Source organism: Zingiber officinale, chromosome 6B, assembly GCF_018446385.1.
Source record: "Zingiber officinale cultivar Zhangliang chromosome 6B, Zo_v1.1, whole genome shotgun sequence".
NCBI classification, from domain to species: domain Eukaryota; kingdom Viridiplantae; phylum Streptophyta; class Magnoliopsida; order Zingiberales; family Zingiberaceae; genus Zingiber; species Zingiber officinale.
In genome coordinates, this window is record NC_055996.1 from 26887656 (window position 1) to 26909940 (window position 22285).

A 22285-nucleotide genomic window follows, 5' to 3' on the forward strand; every position below is an offset into this window, starting at 1 on the left:
TTACCTTTGCTAGTCATCTATTCTTGACTAGACTTCTCTCTTCCAAACACCAAGTTCTATTTGGATTAATCTTTGGTCAAATTGACCAAACTTAGGTATATTGTCAAATATCGAAAACCTACAGGTCGATTGCACCAACAGTTTGCTCGAGGAATGTCGGAATTAGGTTTGGGTGAGCTCAACTCCAGATGACTGGAGTATCACCCAAGCGAGTGGAACAAAAAATGGTCAACTTCTGAGGTTGACCATTCGAGGCTCCTTAGACAAAGCTCAAGCACCTTGCATGTAAAGTGGATCCGTTGCCAGCTACAGGACTTGTGTCGCCTCTAATTACTTGAGGCGCCTCTGTTGGGTTGAAGTCATTATTGTGGAGATAAGCAACAGAGTTCACATCAGACGACCTAAGGCACCTCCAATGCCGCCAAATCAGCAGAAAGTCGTTATGTGTGGATCAACCTTAGCACAACTGAGGAACCTTCAATGGGACTGAGACATTTCCAATGTCCCACGTCAACAAAATGATCATTGTGAAAAGAATTCTATAAATAAAAGCATTGTCCATTTAGTTCGACAACATAATCATTTTTTCATTTTCTAAGCTTTGTATTTCTTTTAGTGCTCTCAAACATATAAGGGGATACTCCGTCTTCGACTTTGTTGAAGAAGGAGATTGATAGTGCTTCTAACTGTCTTGGATTAACAATCACCCAGGTTGTAACTAAGTAAATTCTCTGAGCCTCTATTTTCTATTTTTATGTTTATTCTGTTAATTAATTAGTGTGTCATTGCTAGCAAGTTAGCAAGAGAAAGAGTTAACTTTCATTTGTAAGTTATTTATCCCCCTCTAGCAGGTCCACCTGATCCAACACCTAGCCCAAGTAGTAGTTCCTTATTATGTGGATTCACATTACTCAAACACATGTTCAAGAAGATTATCCTCTTGACATGTAATGTTTTAGCTAAAGACTTATGAGCAATAATCCTTACAAGAGGTCATAGGGTATACGTCTTCTTATAAAAGGAGTGGAGAATCTTGTAAGATATTCAAATACCTTTGGGCATATTAACTTATACCCAATCATCCTAGATTTGCACCTCCTAAGAGATGATCAACAAGATGTCAAAATATAAGTCTTCATGACTAAGATAACTTGAATACCTCAAGTCTAAGGAAACTTGCACTCGAGCTACAATGATATCTTTATCGACATGTAAGGAACCATATGAAGTCTCATAGCATATCATATCTAATAAATTAGCTACCCTTAACCAACATCCATATATTAATTATAAATATCCAAATATTTTTAACCAATGAGGACCGACTATTTGGATAAACTAAGGAGCATAACATATACTAGTTTTATAGAATCGATGATGTTCAGTCTCATCAATTAGTTGGTTAGAGAATATTTTAATACATATATAATTACACATGATGAGATATTATTTATAGGGGTGTCAATTCGGGTGGGTCGGGTCGGGTTGAGTTTTTTTTTTTTAACCCAACCCGAACCCGAGTTCAACCCAAAATACCTAAACCCGAACCCGAACCCGACCAACCCGATCAACCCGAACCCGACCCATATAACCCGAAAATCCGATTCAAAATGACTTTTTTGGACTATTTTCCCTATAATTCTTCACTTTTGTCTCAATACTCCATCATTATCATACAAATATACATAAAAACATCTAAATTTTTAAAATAAAATTTGATTTAACCCAAAAAAAAACCCACAAAACCCTATATTTAAGTCAACCTGAACCCGACCCGACCCAACTCGAAAATTTTTTACTCTCCAATCCTCCAACCCGAACCCGACCCGAACCAAAAAATGTCCAACCCGAATCTGATTTTTTTCGGGTCGATTCGGATTGGGTCATCGGGTCGGGTTCATTTTTAACACCCCTAATTATTTGTAATTCAATCATAATTTTTCTTATATTATATATTGTATTGTGGACTTTATTAATTGAGTTCAAAATCAAATCATAAATATAGAGAATATATACATTCAAATAATAAATTCATTTATCAATTAAATAATATAATATCTATTATCTTATGACACATTCAAATACAACAAAGGGCAGGGCAAGTCAGAGCATGTCTCTGACACAAAAGTGCAACCGCTTGATACATGAGATGACCCCTATCCAGATAAGAGATCATTTCAATAGAACGATAACTTTTAAAATATTGATCATTTAAATCATCCTTATGTATATTTTTTAATTTATCTCAATGATCATAAAATAATGAATATGTTCGTCCTTAATTTTTCTGTAGAAAAAATAAATCACGAATGACTATTAATTTTTAAAATAATAACTAACACATAAAAAAAATATTTATCTCAATCTTATTGACATTCATATGAAATTAAATAAGTCATCTATAAAATTAATATTGGAGTACGTTTTAAAAATAACCTCCTATCTCCTCGGCAAACTGAACACGATGTCTTAACATTGCAAGGTATCCGCTAAAGGCCCGAACAAATCAGCCACCGTAAGTCCGGCCTCCGTACCGTAACCATGCTCTATGTCACAACTTCAGTCCCGATCGGCCCGCTATCTTAGCATGACCTATACCGCTATGTCCATCCTATCGCGACCCCAGTCATGTCTTATGTCGTAGCAACTGCTTCTCGGACACTTTATTTATTTATTTTTCGTTTCTTTATTTTTTTTTCGTTTCTTTATTTTTTCTGTTAAACGAAAATTTAGTTTCCGTTTTAATCTAAAATGTTTTTTTAATATAAATATCGACGTCCATCGAAAAAGGAAAGCCGTCGCATAATTTCCCATTACCCTTTTCAACTCTTCCCTCTCCGCCTTGGAATTCTGTCCCGGCCACCACAGCCGCCAGAGAAGGGTATGGCGATGGCGATGCAGACTGGGATGTCGTCCTCCAAAGTCCTCATCCTCGTCGGTGCAGGTACGATGCATACCGATCTCCTCTGTTTACTCTTCTGCGATGTTATTTTTCCCGTTCCGTACTCTTTCTGTTGTCTAGGTCTGACCGGATCAATAATCCTGAGGAACGGCCGGATCTCCGATGTTTTGTCGGACCTTCAGGTGATTCTTCTACTGCGATCTCTCTATCCAGCATTGGGGTAGACTATTTCTTAGAATTTTGAGATTAGGCATGTGCCGTCAAAGAAGTTTTCAGGTATTTAGCATAGCGGGTACGATAGTTATGTTTGTTAAAAATAACTTATTTTACAAGGCATTATAATTACTCTTTCAGCCACCTTAAAAGGTAAGGCGTAGTTCTTGTCCTGTTCGTCACTGGCATGATTATACGTTTTTATTATTTTGGAACTTGATGGTCGATCCCTTTACTCACGAGTAGCTAGATATGGTTGTAAAATCATCTGAAAGAAGTGTATGAGCTTGAGTCCTAATTCAGAGAGCAAGATGCAGGTAGATGGAACCATGTTGCAATTTCTCTATAATTGTAGCCTACCATGCCACAATAGAAATTGAGCAAATTTGCTAGAAACCAATACAACATACTTTACTTTGTTTACTGTTTTATTGATATGATAGCCATTTGAATTATTAACTTACCTCATGTGTTCTTGCTTTGATTTGATGATGTTTCATCGATACATTTGGGAGGCCAGATTCTTCTGTAACATATATCAGTTCATCTTTTTCTAAGTAATATCCTGATTAACTATTAAAATGAGATGTACTTGCACTTTTCAGGGATTTATGAAAGGTGTAAATGAAGGAGATACCTCTAATAATTACTATGACACTGCACTCCTTGCTTCTCAGGTGTTCCTTTGACTTTCCTCTATTTTTTTTTACTGTTTTAGTATGTAACAAGGTCTTCGTATTGAAGATTAAGTTGTTTCTATTTTTGCTCAAGAGGTCACATACTGAAGTTTGCAACTCGGTGCATAATTTAATAATTGACCACATTATGTTACTTTCCATAACAATTCACCCAAGTAAATACTTCCCTTTAAACTATTGGCTACAGTGCCAAACATTGGCATAAAATACGGAAGCACAAGTTGATAAATAGTTCTTTCAAAAGGCACTTTCCTCTTTTCCCACAATTCCAACACAAGACTATACTAGGACATCAATGATCACTTCCTCTATCATGATATTTTTGCCATTCCACCAAGTCACTTGCTCGCTACATGTGAGGTGCAATAAATGATAGCTCTACTCAAGAAGTGGTAAAAGATGACAAAACCCATTTACAAGACCTCACCTGTGAAGTTAAATATATTGGGTCATAAATGGGTCTTAACCTTTTTTGACCTACAATTAAGCGGTTTGTGTTCCAGTTTAGTATGCTGACCTGAATAACTAAATTGTAAAATAATACACTCATACTAACTTGAAACCCTAATATTGTATCCATGTATATTTGATGTTTGCTAATTTATACTCCGTCCTTTTTTGTAGATTAAGCATTTGGCCCAAGAGATTAGAGAACTGACGATATCTCGACCAGTGACCATAGTTAATGGTGAAAATTCTACTGGTAAAGTCTTAGAAATCTTCATTACATTTTATTTCCTGTTTTCCTTTATTTGCTTTAAATCTTTTCATTTCCTTCTTCACCTATTTTTTTCCCTTCAGTAATGTGCTTATCATGTTTCTTACTTGCAATTTTTATTTTTAAATTGGCTTGTTAAAATTGTTAGATATAAAGAAGCATGTTAGTGCACGTCTATTGGGTGTGTGATGTGTGTTGCGATTCTCTTATGTTCAGATGATGCTAGCTAATCCAAGCAACCAACTTGGCTGTCAAACTTTGATTAGTGTGTTTGTGATATAAGCTAAATCGGATTTGCATGTTGAGTACAACAATAATAACCAAACCTTATCCCACTAGGTGGAGTCGGCTATATGGATCCTTTTACGCCATTGAGCTCTATCTCCCACTATATCATCATCTATACTTAAATAAATTTTATCTTGTTTTATTGTTGCTAATCAAGTCTTTTTTGGTTTTTCTCTTTCTCGTTTGATATACATGTTTGTCATAGTTTCGCATCGCCTAACTGAAGCATTTATTGGTCGTCTAAGAGTTTTCGGAGTTTTCCCTCAATAGGTGCAACTCCAACTTTCTCTCTAATGCTCTCATTTCTTATTCTCTCCATTCTCGTATGCCCACATATCCACCAAAATATCCTCATCTCTGCAACTCTCATCTTCTGCTCATGTGCTCGAGTTATTCCATATAACATAACAATTTGATCCTGTCCGGAAGCTGAGTCGGACAGAGACGGGCTGTGCTGTCCTCGATGTTGACGGAAAGTCGCGGAGACGTATTGTTGATCTGGTACCTACCGGAAAGGTTCTCACGGGTGAATGACAGGGGGTGATGATTAGGATGATGAGGTGAGGGTTCTGCATACACTCAGACAAGCCGCCCTCACGTTAGAAACCAAGAACTAGGGAAAAAGTCCCCGGATCAGGCCCTCCGACGCTTAAGTTAGGTACTTTTCCCCAGAAGCACAGTGAAAGGACGAAAAGTAAAGGATGAATGCGAAAAGATGAGTAAGCGTCCCTGCGTAAGGGAAAAAGCCTCCCTTTTTATATGGCATTGAGTACTTCTGGAGTCTGACGAGTGTTAGGATTTGCCTGGCGGTGAATGACACGTGACATCTTCCTATAGGACGGAAGAGGGATCGGGGGGCAATGAGCCCTGGACCGTTAGCATATTCCCTGACATGCGATGATTATTCTCTGACAGGTTGTTACGATTCCCTGACTTGATTGTCGTATAGTGCGTGCCCACCCAGGTTCGTTAACCCTAGACTAGGTCCTCGTTTCTGCAAACCTTAACCTGTGGGCACAGACCTGCATTCCCTAGTCTGTGTTTGTCGCCCCGTAAATCCAGATCTGTATGCCCAGTCCTGCATTTGCCATTCGGGAAATCCCAGTAAATCCAGACCTGCGCTTATTGCCGTGCCAATCGAGGCCTTCGCTTGTCGTTCGTTAAATCTTGTCCTGTATGCATGACCCTGCTCCGTATTTTATCTTGTAAGTCCTGAACCGTACGCCTTAGTCCGCCTATCCTGAACTGTACATCCTGGTCCGTATATCCTGTTCTGTATGTCTTATCCTGTAAGTCCTGACCTGTAAGCCTTAGTCCACCTATCCTGAACTGTACATCCTGGTCCGTGTATCCTGCTCTGCATGTCTTATCCTGTAAGTCCTGACCTATAAGTAGTCCGCCTATCCTGACTTGTACGTCCTGGTCCGTGTATCCTGTTCTACATGTCTTATCTTATAAGTCCGGTACATCCTGGTCCGTGTATCCTGTTCTGCATGTCTTATCCTGTAAGTCCTGACATGTAAACTTTAGTCCGTCTATCCTGATTTGTACGTCCTACCTTCCGAGTTCCTACCTGCTATGTGCCATATAGGCCCAACCCCTAAATGTCACATAGGCTCAACCCTGACCGCTCTGTAATCTTGACCTTTGACCTCCACATAGGCTGGACCTTTGACCGCCACATAGGCTTGACTTCTGACCTCCACGTGGGCTTGACTTCTGACCTCCACGTGAGCTTGACTTCTGACCGCCATGTGGGCTTGACTTCTGACCACGTCAGCTATCCGACCCCTCTATCATGCACCGTATCACAGTTTAACTACAGTTTTGTAGAATTTTCCTTTAAATTTTAGAGGTACTTTACGGTCACATAAAACACCGACGCTCTTCTTTATTTCAATCATCCTGCTTGTATTCTATATAAGACCTCTCTCAATCCCTCTTATCATTTTACAAAAATGATCCTAAATATCTAAAGCTCTCTATTCCGGGTAACTCATCATCTCCTATCTTAATAATTATCTCATTATGTTTAATATTGCTAAACTTAAATTTAATATATTTTGTCTTTATTCTACTAAATCTAAAATCTTTCCTTTCTAGTATTTTTTACTAAGATTCTAGTTTAGCATTTACTCCACGTGTTTATCTACTAAAACAATATCATCTGCAAACAACATGCACCACGGTACTGTGTCTTAAATGTGCGCAATGAGTTTGTAAAAAGATAGGGACTTAGATCTGATTCTTGATGTAATTCTATCTTTATTGAAAATGCTTCAGTTATTGCGCGTCTTTACTCTAGTTGTTACATCCTCGTACTATCCTTAATTAGTTCAATATATGTTATGTTAACACCTCTCTTTCCTATAATTTTCCATATAATTTCTCTTGAGACTCTATCATAAGTTTTTTCTAAGTCACTATACCATGTGCAGATCTTGTTTTTGCTCCAAATATTTTTCAATTAATTGTCTAAGAAGATGTATAACTATTGTCGATATTCTATGCATGAACCCAAATTGATTTTCGGTCATCGTGGTCTCCTTCTTTAATATTTTTTCTATTACTTCTTCTCAAAGTTTTATGGTATGACTCATTAGTTTAATACCCCTATAGTTTGCATAATTTTGTATGTCTTTCTTATTCTTATATAAGCGAACTAAAGTATTTATCCTCTATTGATTAGATATTTTTTTCGTTTTGAATATCATGTTAAATAATTTTATAAGTGATTCAATACCTTATTTCTCTAGACACTTTCATGCCTTTATCGGAATATTATCTGGTCCAACGGCTTTTCCATTATGTATCTTATTTAAAGCTTGTTCTATTTCTGAATTTTGAATTATACGATTAAAATTTAAATTTCTATGCTTCTTTGACCTATTTAAATTACCTAAGTTAAGTTGGTTATCTGAATCTTCATTAAAAAGTTGATGAGAATACCTTTTCCACCGCTCTTTTATTTTTTCATTGTTTACTAGTACCCTATTACATTCATCTTTAATATGTTTTACTTGGATAAGATCTCTTGTCTTCCTTTCTCTTACTTTAGCTATTATATAAATATCTCTTTCTCTTTCTTTTGTATTCAATTTTTGATATAATCATTTAAAAGTTTCATTCTTTGCTTTATTCACTATTCTCTTAGCTTCTTTCTTGGCTATTATATATTGTTTTAAGTTTTTCTTATTCTTACAAATATATAATTCCTTAAAAGCTATTCGTTTTTCCTTCACTTTCTTTTGTACTTTCTCAATCCACGGCCAAGACTCCTTACTTAGTGGTGCATACCCTTTGACTCACCGAGTACACTTTTAGCTATTATTTTCAACTTTGATACCATCCTATCTCAGGTTGTATTAGAATCACTATATATTTCAAATAATGATTGTATTTCTATCTTCTCCTTAAATATATTTTGTTTCTCATCCTTTAATTTCTACCACTTAATTTTAGGAGTCATATATATTTTCTTTATCTTGATACTATATTTGAGGTGTATATCCAACGTTATTAACTTATGTTGGGTAGTTAAGCTTTCTTCAAGGATGACCTTGTAATTTTTTACAAATTTTTCTATCTTTCTTCCTAACCATAAAAAAGTCAATTTGCGATTTATTATTCCCACTTTTTATTGTGACTAAGTGTTCTTTTTTTTTTAAAAAAAAACAATGTATTAGTTAATATAAGGTCATATTTTATTGCAAAATCTAATATAGTTTTCCTTCATGATTTTTCTTTCCAAGCCCATAATCCACCCTCTCATATTCTTCATTTTTTACTCCGATATGCTCATTTAGATCATCTCCTATTAAAATCATTTCATTTGGCGGAATATTTTATAATATTTCATCTAAGTTGTCCTAAAATCTTGATTTAGTAGCTTCATCTAATCCTTTCAATTTACATGTTGATTGCATAATGGAATATCTCCTTTCAATTTTAACTACTCTAGATAGTTCTCACTTCTTCATATTGGCCTTGAAAATAATTTTGTGCTTCCTGGTAGGGAAGAAAAAAAATTTGTTAAAATGTCTAACTAATGATTCTCGTTCATGTCTGTATTTCTGATGCTACTTCACCTTCTTCCATTTCATTTTGCATCACATGCCACTACCTTAACATCTGCTGTCACTCTAATCTCATCTCTGAATATCCTTTACATAGTTTGTCTAATTCTTAGTTCCAACGTATTCTGAGAAAACAAACACACATGGTTATTTAGAGTGTTGTCATGCCTTATGCTGACCTTGATTTACGTTGCACCTTAAGTAGCATGTTTGTGTGGTGTTACACGCCATTTAGGTTACTTTTAGTAAACAATGCCTCGAATGTAGTAACAGAAACACCTATAATATTACATCATAATGATACAAAATCACTTCAGTAATTGTAGTTAAATAAAGCCATTAAGAATGTTAAACAATATTCATAATTTTACAAAACAAACAAGTTGTATAACTGCCCTTAGGATAAAATTAAAAATCTTTTTAAATTAGTTAATCTTAATTTTTATAAGATTAAATAAATTATAAAATGATAAAATGGTATAAGGTTGAATAATATTATGATGGCCAATTTTAACTTGAATAAATTAAATGAATTCAGAAATAGTTTCATAAACTTTCAAATTTTGTATTCTGAGAGAAATTAATTTAAAAAAAAATAAAAATAATAAATACTAAAGAGGTCAAAAAAATTTTCAATAAATTTTAAAGAAACTAATACCCTAATTTTAAAAGGGGTAAGCATTCATTGATAACATATGTATTTTTTAGTTTTACACTTTCCATTAATGTGAGTTATCATTTGTATAAATGTAAGTTAATGTTCAAGCACGAGGACTAACAAAAACAGATAAAGATATGAAACTAAAGGAAGTATGTCAATTAGAGAGTTGACACTGAAAGTATTTAAAGTTAAGGAAATATGGTACATGAATGGAATAAAGAGCATATAGTTGATATTAATCCTCTGTTTACTGGGAAAAAAATCCTTAAAGAAAAGGAAGATAAAAGAAAAGAAAAAGAAGGGGAGAGAAAAAAATCTGAAAGAGAAGGGAAAGGAAGAGAAACACTAGGATGAAAAGAAAAAAATTATTGCGAAGTCGCCACTGACTGGTCGTGCTTGTGAGTAAAAATGCTCACGGCCGTGTGGGGCGGCCGTGCACGGTTGCCTGTGACTCGTAGTCGCACCAGGTGGTCGCACAGTGCCACCTGCACCAAGCCATGTGAGGCGGCCCTTTAGTGCCACCTGTGCACGACTGTGGGAGGCAGTCGGGTAGGGATGAGGCGGCCTTGCTGGCAGGCCGTGTAGTGCCGCCTGTGCAAGGTGACTACCTATTGCTCGCGCGGTGGAGAGCAAAGATGTGATGGAGGAAGGAAAGTCGTATTTCGTCTATTTGGGTGGATAAAAAATGTCCAAATATTGAACGACTAATGGATTCATAAGCGATTAGATTCATAAATCCATCCATTATTTTATAATAAGTAAATAGAGGAAAGGATAAGTAATCCATCCTTTTTCATGAAATAAATATAGTTCTTAAATCTGTCCTCCCAAGTAAACAAGGCATAGAGTCTATGAGGGAGCCAAATCCAACATAAGATGTCAAGGAATTTAGGTTGGAGGCCCCCTTGATATTTGAGCACGCTTAAAAAGCCTCAGCAATGTAAGACAAGAGGGGTGAAATTTCAATACTCTCCCTTTTAACCTCCTTTGACATGCATTTTAACAAGCCCCTCCAATCTGACATTGTTAAGAGGTGAAGGCCCAAGTCTAATATCATATTAAAGCCAAAGAGGGAGCTGATGTAGCATGAACACATCATACCGTCCCAAAAAACTCTTGGTGAATGAAGAGGGAAAAGAATATTATTATTAAACTGAAGATAATCAAATAACTTGGATCTTAACTCAAAGACCAATATAGTGTATCCCAAGACTTTTCCAAAAATCTAAATTACTTTAAACATTTAAAAAAAAAAAAATTCAATAAAATTCTAAAAATTAAAAACTCAAAAAATTTGTAAATAGAAATGCTAACTTCATCCCTAAATCTTAGACTGAGTCATTTACTCTAATCAAACTTCAAATGAGTTGTTAGCACTTTCTTTGGTCATCATTTCCAATCATAAGTAATGTTGCTGACCAACATTAAACTCAGAAATTACTATAAATGGGCACATACTTGCTAGAACTGTTATAAGTATTTTTTCAATTTTTAATCATATCTTATTCCTTTGTTTTTTCAAAGTCTAACACTAATGGAAAATTTTCTGTAGCTTCCTTGTAACAATGTCAACACACAATGATGGAGGCTTGAGTGTCACCCAATAATTCCACTCTCCAATTTGAAAATTGAACATTATAAATAAACATAAATTAGAGTTAATTTTTCTCACAGTAAAGATGAATGTAAACGCTCTCATAGGACTACCTTATGAGATTTTTAGGGCTCATGAACACATATGTATGTGTTATATTGTTGTCTTTGGTGCATCGACATATTTTTTATAACAATCATCACTCAACTCAATCTTTTTTCTAGTATCGACATGCGTTTTCCATACACAATAAAGCTTTCATTTTGGTGGATAGAACTAGGCAAAGGAACCAAATTAATATATCGACTAGCCTTAAATTACTACAAATGGACACATTTCTCTATCTGTCTTACTAGAACCAGAACAGTTATAAGCAATTTAGCGAGACTAGAAACAAAGAGGTTCTTTAAATATCAAGGGGTTTACCTAAGGTGGTATTGGAGGATGGCAAGCCCTCAAGAGAATTTTCTACGGTCAAAAAATCAGAGGTGTTTTTTAAAGTCATATTGTGTGGGAGATCTTTTAGGGCTTCGGTATTATCAAGGGACTTCTTAGGTCAAGTCATCAAGGGAATCTTCTATGTTTAGGTTCTATGTCTAGGTCATCAATGTAGTCCTTTAAGGTCAAATTATAATAGGATATTCTATGGTTAATTGAGTAATTTTCTAACGTCAAGCCTCGTAGTTTAGTTCTAAATAAGGTGAGAGCTCCAGGTGCTGTTACTGTTTGACTTGAAGTCGTGTCTTTTAGATGAATAATAATAATGTGGTAAAGTTTTCTTATCTTCAAAATTATAAGCTTTTTGGTTTTATAATAGGTATCCTCTACTGAAAAAAATGAAACCGAGTTAAATTTGTTTTGAATTTTTGGTCTAACTCTGGGCTCAGCCTATGTTCTTTGCTAATATCACAATGCCTGTTCAAGTGCACGGAAGAGACAAGAGAACATGTTTGTGCATGACGAAGAGATGAACAGAACCTTCCTGGATAACCATATTACCTGTTTGTATGTATCCACCTCCTGTTGGTAGCACAAGAACAAGAGCACATCCTGGTCGCATGGTCTTGTCCTTATGGATGGACTAGCACTGGATAGGTAGCCCACTTAATCACATTTTATCAAGCTGTGCCTTGATCAAATGACTAATGGAAGGGCCACTCGATTTTGTTGATTAAACAATTGTGCAAAATTTATCTTTAATCAATCACAAGTTACTTCTAAGCGTATTGCTAGTTTTGCAAATCAATTGAGCCTAACCGTTGTAGACTTGATCACTAGGTCAACATAAAGCTCTTCATTCACAGGTTCTGATTAGCCTACTGATAGTTATTCAATTAATCCAACCAAACCCTTTACACTTCTATATTTTTCTTTGCCAAGTCCATATGATGATATCTACTCTGTCTACCGTGTACTTGTTTGTTTTGAGTGTATACTGAACTTGGAAATTTTGGCTCTAGATGCTAGTCAGATGTTTTTAGCTGCATGCCTTTGAAGAAATGTGTATGCTTGCACCTGGAATGCTAGTGATGATTACTCTTATTGTGTTACTTCAGGTGGTTTATCATCCTATATAATACCTGCTGCTGCTGTTGGAACATTAGGGTATTGCTACATGTGGTGGAAGGTAGGTTCCTTAGCTACAAAAATACTAGTCTATCAAAATACTGTAATTGGAGAGCCTCAGAGAGCATTTGGTTTTATTTTCATTTTATGAAAAACACGCGTTTTCTCTTTTATTAGAAAATGACTTTTAGACATTCTTTATTTTCCCATAAAATGATATTTCCTTTTCTAGAAAACAAATGTGAAAATTGTCAACCAAACAATGTTTTTCCTTCTCTCAGAAAATGATAATGGAAAATAACCAAACCAAACACTGCCTTAGTTTTACTTATGCATTTCAGATGGTAATAGCTCTCAATAACTATATATATATATTTTTTTTCTATATATGAGTTGCTTTCTAGTACTAATTGAATAGGTAGAATACATCTACCAGCCGGATGTGTGTCTGAATCGTTTCACAGGATGATACTTTGGTTATATTTACATGCTATTTAAATATATGTGGAAAAATGTAAATAAAAAGCATGTAAAATAAGGTCAGTTGGCAGAAATGCAATGAACAGATTTCTAAATCAATTTATGAAATCTGAGATTCAACATTTAAAAATGGGTTCGCTTAAATAGGTTATCCTGTATCCCTAATATATTTTTGTGGTTAGTTAAATTGTTGCATATATGAGGGCATAAATAATTGAATCTTATTTCATGTGTGAATTGCAGAAGACAATCATTTGGTGTGTGTGTGTGTGTGATTTGGTGTGTGTGTGTGTCGTTTGCTCCTTTCACACTTAATCATGATGACCATTTAAACCAGTATAAACGGTTAAGAATATATGAAGAAAGGAATTGATTGTCTTGCAGGGATGGTCCTTCTCTGATGTCATGTTTGTCACCAAAAAGAATATGGCTAACGCTGTTGCAAATGTGTCAAAGCAACTAGAGCAAGTATCTGCATCTCTTGCTGTATGCCCAAGACTTCTTATTATACTTGAGTTTCAGAGTCACTTGTTTGTTATCATATTATTCTGATGTCATTGTTCTTTCTAGGCAACAAAAAGGCATCTAACCCAGAGGCTTGAAAACTTGGATGGGAAACTGGATGAGCAGCAGGAGATATCTAAGTCTATTATGAATGAGGTCAGTAAATAGCAGTGTTTATTCATTACCTGTTTAAGGGTATTGAGATTGACAGTATCCAAAAATTTAGAATAACCACTTGATGCCTTAGACCAGAATCCTGTAAGAATAAAGTATCTTTAGGGTGTGATTCTCTTTGAGTATAAATTTATAATTATAAATGTAGTAGATATAGCCAATGAGCTTACTGATGAACCTAGTACACTGGCAATGCCTTAATTTTGAATAGAAATTCCTCATTCATTATTTGATTAACTGTTGGGAATCTGAACATTTATCTTGGAGCTCTGCAATGTCATATGCTTGAAACTACATCAATTTTCATTCATATGCTTCAGGTTACATTATCTCTTGTGCTTGTTAAATTTGTTGTCAAGTTCTATGATGCTTGTTAGATCAACAAAATATTTTTTTATTAGTTGGTATAATTTACAGGTCGGTGATGTTAAAACTGAGCTTTCTCAAATTGGCTTTGATATCGAGTCGCTGCAGCAAATGCTAACTGGGCTTGTAAGTTATTACTAATATTTATTAGTGCCAACAAATTAGACTTAATTGACGACAATTGACAAAACTTTGCCACTGTTAACAGGAAGGAAAGATAGGACATCTCGAAAGTAAACAGGTTTTATTTTATAGTGATTTGATAATGGCGTGTGCTGGGTATCAAGAAGGATTCTACTTAGACCATTTTGTGCATGTATTGCCTTGCAGGATGTGACCAATGCAGGCATATACTATTTATGCAAATTTGTTGGAGGGGTTAAAGATGGACTGAATGTTAAGTTCTTCCAGGTCAGACGATGTAACCATTCTTCTAGTTGATAGAAACATGATGCGTTTGACATGTAACTTCACCTACTTTCTTTTTGATGCCGAGCAGGATTAACTTGAAAATCTCTTAATGTCTTACTCTAGTTAGGACACAGCATGGCAATGATTTTTGAAATGTCTTTTTTTTCTCTTACGGTAAATGTTCCTAAAGGGTCTACCTGTGGATTTAGTATTTGCTATCACACTTATACCTCAGTAGTTGAGGCATCCGAGCCTCTAGCAACTCCCTGGTTGAAATCCCACAGGTTTTGCACTCTCTAGTTAGGAAGTTATTTTTAAAATAAATTGCTAAGATTTATGTTCTGATTAAATGACATAACTTTGCTAAGCGAGTATTTTAAGGCCTAAACCTCCATGGCAAAGTTAATAATCTGGCGAACATTGTAGAGGTTAACAGTTTTAACACTTATACTTGAGCACATATTCCATAATATATTATGGCTCCACACCAGACAATTAGATATTAGAGCCATAGGTTTGAGCCTTTATAGCAAAGTTACTAAACTATTTCAATTGTGTAACTTCAATTTGATTGGGAAAATGTAAAAAATTTTAGCTGAATCTTACCAGGAAAGTATGTTTTAGTTTTACACTTAACTCTGTGGATGCCATGATGCCATGAAACTGCAGGATTTACAGCATGCTCCACTAACCTATGGTTTTTCAAAATAAGTATGCATGCAATATCAATCTCATTGAGATAGAGTAACTACTTACGCCCTCACAGCCTCAGATAATTTGTGGACTGCCTATCTGTGTTAAGACCGGTGGTGGAGGCTGAGACGTTTATATTTGTAAGCATATCGTAAATTTTATAATATAAATTTGACATTGGGGTACACTCCTGATTATTCTATGGTCTTAAATAACAGTATATAATGGATAAAATCTTTATATTTCTATTTTTCGTAAATGTAAAATAATAAGTTGTCAAATTATTGTGGGGTCAATTGACCACTCTGATTATTTTGTCCTTTCGCCCCTGGTTAAATCATCCCTTGACATTCTCTTTTTGCATCCGAAATTTTATGGGCTTTTTCAATGGACTGATTATAGTTTGCTTTGGTATGTAAAAAATCTGATATTAGTCTAAGTCAGCTATGCAGTGCTTGATCGCATTTATGTTATAACAGCTTATTACATATTTTTCTCCTGAAACAGGAAACTGCTGAGAAGCTCCCCCATTCTTCAGTCGCCCCCTTCTCGGCCGACAAATCAATCAAGGTGCGTCTACCATTGTGTTCCTTTATCGACAGGCACTTTGCTCCCTTATCATTGCTCCCTTATTCTTCAGGGGTTGCAATTTCTCATGGAGAATTTCAAAGATGGAAATGCAGATAGTCCCAAATTCAACCCTATTTCGCAGAAAGACAACCAGGAGAAACCCTTGAAACCAGCCATTCTGAGAAGTAGCACAGTACACAGGTCGTACCCTGGTGGTATTGCTCTACGGACGGCAGGGATTGCTTTATGACCCTCAATACCCTACCTGGCTACATCATTATCCGTTATGATGAAATGCAATTTAATTCATTGTGAAAGTCCATTAATGTTATTTAGCGTGTGATCTATGCAATCTGCCCATTTGGAACGATTGATATCGCTAGTCCAAATTATTATATTTTGTAAATCAACAAGATGAAAATAAACTACAGCTGCTAAATTGTCCTGTAAAAATTCTTGTATTATTTCTTTTACATGCTATAATCGGCTTGCCAGGTCATCTCAAATGCTAATTATTTTCCTTTCAAATGCTAATTATTTTCCTTGTGGGTGTTATTTTAAATCATGTATGTCAATATGTCATAGACAAGTGTTGCTTACAGCTGATCATATGCATCGCAACATAAACTTCACAAAAGTTGTAAAACATTCATTGAAGAGAGTAATCTAAACTTTGATCTTCAATTCTCCAATGAAGAAACTTTGGTAGTGGTTAATCTATTCTACTATCGTTTAAAAGACCTGATTATAAGATAAATGATGTAAAATAACTCTAAATAAATAAATTATTTAATTTTAAATTTTAAATAATATTATATATTGAGTAAATTAATTCGTTAACATTCTGACAATTAACATTACGCATGTCATTTTAAACATTCAAATCTCTCGCAAGCACATTAGATTGAACTTAAATTAGTGGATATTGCATTAACCATAAACCTGAATTATCTTTATTTTAATCAAACAATTATTTAGTTTTATTTTTCTTTCTTTCTCCATTATTGGTTTTACTTTTTTTTTTAATCTAAAATATACCAATAACATTTTAAAATGGAAAAAATATAAATATAAAAATATCAATACTAGTTTCAATTATAAACATATAACTGAAAGTGGAGAGAAACATAAATTATTTCATGCTATTTGATTTTTTTTATAATTAAAAAAATATATAAATAAAAAATTCATACACAATAATAAAGAATAAAAAACAATTCATATAGGATAAAATATCAAATTCGAATACACTTCTAATATCATGTATATAGAAAGCTGCACTCCTATAATTTATCTCACAATTCAACTAACCTTCACCAAAAAAAAAAAACATGGTTTATAAAATCATGATCTTAGATCATAGGATCGTGCGATCGTATAATCCAAAACACTAAATCGATCCTAGATCATGCAGAATTATTTTTGTAGTGGAATCTTAATAGGATCGGTAGGATCGTAGCATAATCGATAGGATCAGAACAGAATCAGAATAGGATTGGAGTAGGATCTGTAGAAGTTTTAGACTCAGGTTAAACCACGAGACCTATAATATACCAAATCGAAGCATATTCAGAGATCTACAATTGATTATAGAGTAAAACCCCTAACTTCTTAGTTTTAGACTCAAAAAAATATCGTTTAAAGTCTTTTTAGAGGTTGAGCAAATTTTAATCTTTTTTTTATTATCTTTTAGACTATTTTATAATTTAGGTTATTTTTTCTTTGTAGAGTTAGGATTAAGATTTTGAGACTATTTAAACATCTATTTAATTATTTTTTAGTTAGTTTTTAATCAACAATATTCTATCATTCCTTTTCCTTAAAACGATAAGTTTTTGGGTTCCTATTATCTAGTATTCTATGGAATTAACATATCTTTAAAAGATTATTTCCGAATCAAATGTTTCAATAGCTTCCTTTATGTCAGCTACTTTGTTGGCCTTTAAACTAAGTTATTTTGTGAATCAAGGGAACATTCTTGTGGTTGATGTGATTTTTGTTATGTGTTAGTAGAAATGTTATACTCTTTAATTTTGTGATATGAAAAATATAAATATTATTAAGTGTTATTGTGTTAAAATAGTAGTTAAATTATTAAACAACAACAACAACAATAACCAAGCCTTTTCCCACTAGGTGGGGTCGGCTGTATGAATCCTTTTACGCCATTGAGCTCTATCTCCTATTATATCATCATCTATATTTAAATATATTTTATCTTGTTTTATTGTTGCTAACCAAGTCTTTTTTGGTATTCCTCTTCCTCGTTTGATATGCATATTTATCATAGTTTCACATCGCCTAACTGGAGCATTTATTGGTCGTCTAAGTACATGTCCGTACCATCTTAAACGTGTCTCTCGGAGTTTTCCCTCAATAGATGCAACTCCGACTTTCTCTCTAATACTCTCATTTCTTATTTTGTCCATCTTTGTATGTCCACACATCCACCTTAACATCCTCATCTCTGCAACTCTCATCTTCTGCTCGTGTGCTCGAGTCATAGCCCAACATTCAGCTCCATATAACATAGCAGGTCTAACTGTGGTTTTATAGAACTTACCTTTAAGTTTAAGAGGTACTTTACGGTCACATAAAACACTCGACGCTCCCCTCCATTTCACCCATCCTGCTTGTATTCTATGTAAGACATCTCTCTCAATCCCTCCATTATTTTGTAAAAATGATCCTAAATATTTAAATCGCTCGGTTCCAGGCAACTCATCCTCTCCTATCTTAACAATTGTTTCATTACTTCTAATATTGCTAAACTTAAATTCCATATATTCTGTTTTTAATCTACTAAGCTTAAAACCTTTCCCTTCTAGTGTTTCCCTCCAAGATTCTAGTTTAGCATTTACTCCTTCACGTGTCTCATCTACCAAAATAATATCATCTGCAAACAACATGCACCACGGTACTGTGTCTTGAATGTGCGCAGTGAGTTCATCCATAATTAGTGTAAAAAGATAGGGACTTAGAGCTGATCCTTGATGTAACCCTATCTTTATTGGAAATGCTTCAGTTACTCCGCCTGAAGTCTTTACTCTGGTCGTTACATCCTCGTACATATCCTTAATTAGTTCAATATATGTTACGCTAACACCTCTCTTTTCTAAAATTTGTCATATAATTTCTCTTGGGACTCTATCATACGCTTTTTCTAAGTCAATGAATATCATGTGTAGATCTTGTTTTTGCTCCCGATATTTTTCAATTAATTGTCTAAGAAGATGTATAGCTTCTATTGTCGACCTTCCAGGCATAAACCCAAATTGATTTTCTGTCACTGTGGTCTCCTTCCTTAATCTTTTTTCTATTACTTTTTCCCAAAGTTTCATAGTATGACTCATTAGTTTAATACCCCTATAGTTTGCACAATTTTGTACGTCTCCCTTATTCTTATATAAGGGAACTAGAGTACTTATCCTCCATTGATCAGACATTTTTTTCGTTTTCAATATCATGTTAAATAATTTTATAAGTCATTCAATACCTTGTTTCCCTAAGCACTTCCACACCTCTATCGGAATATCATCTGGTCCAACGGCTTTTCCATTGTGCATCTCATTTAAAGTTTGTTTTACTTCTGAAGTTTGAATTCTACGATAAAAATTAAAATTTCGATACTCATTTGACCTAATTAAATTACCCAAGTTAAGTTGGTCTCCTAAACCTTCATTAAAAAGTTGATGAAAATACCTCTTCCACCGCTCTTTTATTTCTCCATCGCTTACTAATACTCTATTACATTCATCTTTAATATATTTTATTTGACTAAGATCTCTTGTTTTTCTTTCTCTCACTTTAGCTATTCTATAAATGTCTCTTTCCCCTTCTTTTGTATCCAATTTTTGATATAACTGTTCAAAAGTTTCATTTTTTGTTTCACTCATCACTTTTTTAGCTTCTTTCTTAGCTATTGTATATTTTTTTAAGTTTTCCTCATTCTTACAAATATATAATTCCTTATAAGCTATTCGTTTTTCCTTCACTTTCTCTTGTACTTTCTCATTCCACCACCAAGATTCTTTACTTAGCGGTGCATGCCCCTTTGACTCACCGAGGACACTTTTAGCTACTATTTTTAACTTTGATACCATCTTATCCCATGTTGTATTAGAGTCATCATATATTTCACCTAATGCTTGTACTTCTATCTTCTCCTTAAATATATGTTGCTTCCCATCCTTTAACTTCCACCACTTAATTCTAGGAATTGTATATATTTTCTTTCTATTGATACTATGTTTAAGGCGTATATCCAATACTACTACCCTATGTTGGGTAGTTAAGCTTTCTCCAGGGATAACTTTGCAATATTTACAAATCTTTCTATCCTTCTTCCTAACCATAAGAAAGTCAATTTGCGATTTATTATTCCCACTTTTGAATGTGACTAAGTGTTCTTCTCTTTTCTTAAAAAACGTATTAGCTAATATAAGGTCATATGCTATCGCAAAAATCTAATATAGTTTTCCCTTCCTCATTCCTCGTTCCAAACCCATAGCTCCGATGTACTCTCTCATATTCCTCATTTTTCACTCCGACATGCCCATTTAGATAACCTCCTATTAAAATCCTTTCATTTGGTGAAATATTTTGTAATATTTCATCTAAGTCTTCCCAAAACCTTAATTTGGTAGCTTCATCTAATCCTACTTGTGGTGCATATACGCTAATTATGTTCATAGTTTCTTTCGCCACTATTATCTTAAGGGCTATAATTCTATCCCCTTTTCTAACTACTCCTACAACTTCATCCATTAACAAACTATCTACAATAATACTCACTCCATTTCTTGTTCTACTCTTTCCAGTGTACCATAACTTAAAACCCGAGTTCTCTATCATCTTTGCCTTCTCACCTGTCCATTTTGTCTCTTGTACACACAAAATATTAATTTTTCTCCTAATCATCATATCTACTGTAGGACCGTTGGGCCGGCTGGGAGGGTTGGTAAATAACCTGTCAATTAAAAACAGACAACCCTTCCTCGAACGATTAAGCTAACACTTGTAAAATGAATTAAGCAGATAAATAAAAGCATAAAAGAAAAAAACGAGGCACCAGATGTTTACTTGGTTACAACCGATGTGGTTATTAATCCAAGGAAGATTAAGCTCAAAAACTCCTTCAGGAGAAGCGTTTAGGCGCAGAAAACAGAAGCTTAACTACAACTAAAGCATACAAGTGTTTGGAAATAGAATGATCGTGATGGTTGAAAGGCTCGGACCAAGGCTATATTTATAGGGTCCGGGCGCCCTGGATGGGTCCGGGCGCCCGGAAGGGTTCCAGGCGCCCCGGAAAGCTCCGAGCGCCCCGGACAGCTCCGGGCGCCCCGGAGCCAAAAGTCAACCCAGTTGACTTTTGGTCCGTGCTATCTTCTCTGGTTCAGCTCGCCTCTGGTCCGGGTCTTTCTGCTCCGGCTCCGCTTGCTTGGGTGATCTCTGACATCCGGAATAGGGCTCACCCGAACCCATCTTCCGGGCTTCTCGAGCGTGCTTCCTCCCTCGTCCCTCGGAATTGCCGCGTACTCATCCGCAGTCTTCGTCCCTCGGTCGTCGACCTTCTCGCTAGCTGCGTCTCTTGCTCCCCGAGCAATCTTCCGCTCCGGCTTTCGTCCCTCGGAACCACCGCGCGCTTCCTTCTCGTCCGCCGGTGTACTCTTCCGCAGCGCCTCGTCCCTCGGACGCACAGCGTGCCGTCCTTCTCGCTAGCTGCGTCTTCCGCTCGAGTACCTGTGCTCCTAAGCTCCTGCACACTTAGACACAAGGTTAAATACAACGCAGGACCTAACTTGACTTGTTGATCACACCAAAATAACCTTGGGGTTCCAACATCTACTACCTCCATTGATTTACCAGTGAGAGTTCCTATGTTCCATGTTCCAAATCTTAGATTATTAGTTTTCCTATCATATTTGTTCTTATCTAACCTATGGTGTGAGAACTCTTGCCTATTTAACACTACACCCAAGTTCTCATGGAGATGTAGCGGTCCTTGCTGAGACGTTACAGTCAGACCCTGTAACGCGAACTCTTGTATATTTATCACTATACCCGAGTTCTGGAGATGTAGCGGTCCTTGCCGAGACGTTACAATCGGACCCTGCAACGCGTTCCTTCCGGGGAACAACCTAGCATTAGCACAATAGTTTAATGGATTCATTCATGAATATTTGCCATAGTTTGACGCTGGCTGGCAACCTAACGCAACCCTCCTCCTTTATTCGGGCTTGGGACCGGCCATGACCGGTCATCATGAGCGGAGTTAATTAAATATGGTGTGAGTGTTGATCATTGTATATATATGCAAAATTATTAATATATGTAAATGATCTTTTTAGATTTTTTTTTATGTAAATGAC

General features: G+C 35.4%; 1 protein-coding gene across 1 annotated transcript; it reads left to right on the forward strand.

Annotated features, from left to right (window-relative positions):
* The first annotated feature begins 2782 nt into the window (after positions 1-2782).
* LOC121992289 lies at positions 2783-16448 on the forward strand. The gene is made up of 12 exons (XM_042546569.1): positions 2783-2944; positions 3023-3084; positions 3721-3792; positions 4438-4516; positions 12707-12777; positions 13581-13682; positions 13767-13856; positions 14292-14366; positions 14449-14481; positions 14571-14651; positions 15852-15914; positions 15985-16448. The coding sequence occupies exons 1-12, from the start codon at positions 2884-2886 to the stop codon at positions 16162-16164; spliced, it is 969 nt and encodes a 322-aa protein (XP_042402503.1). The 5' UTR covers positions 2783-2883; the 3' UTR covers positions 16165-16448.
* The last annotated feature ends 5837 nt before the right edge of the window (positions 16449-22285 follow it).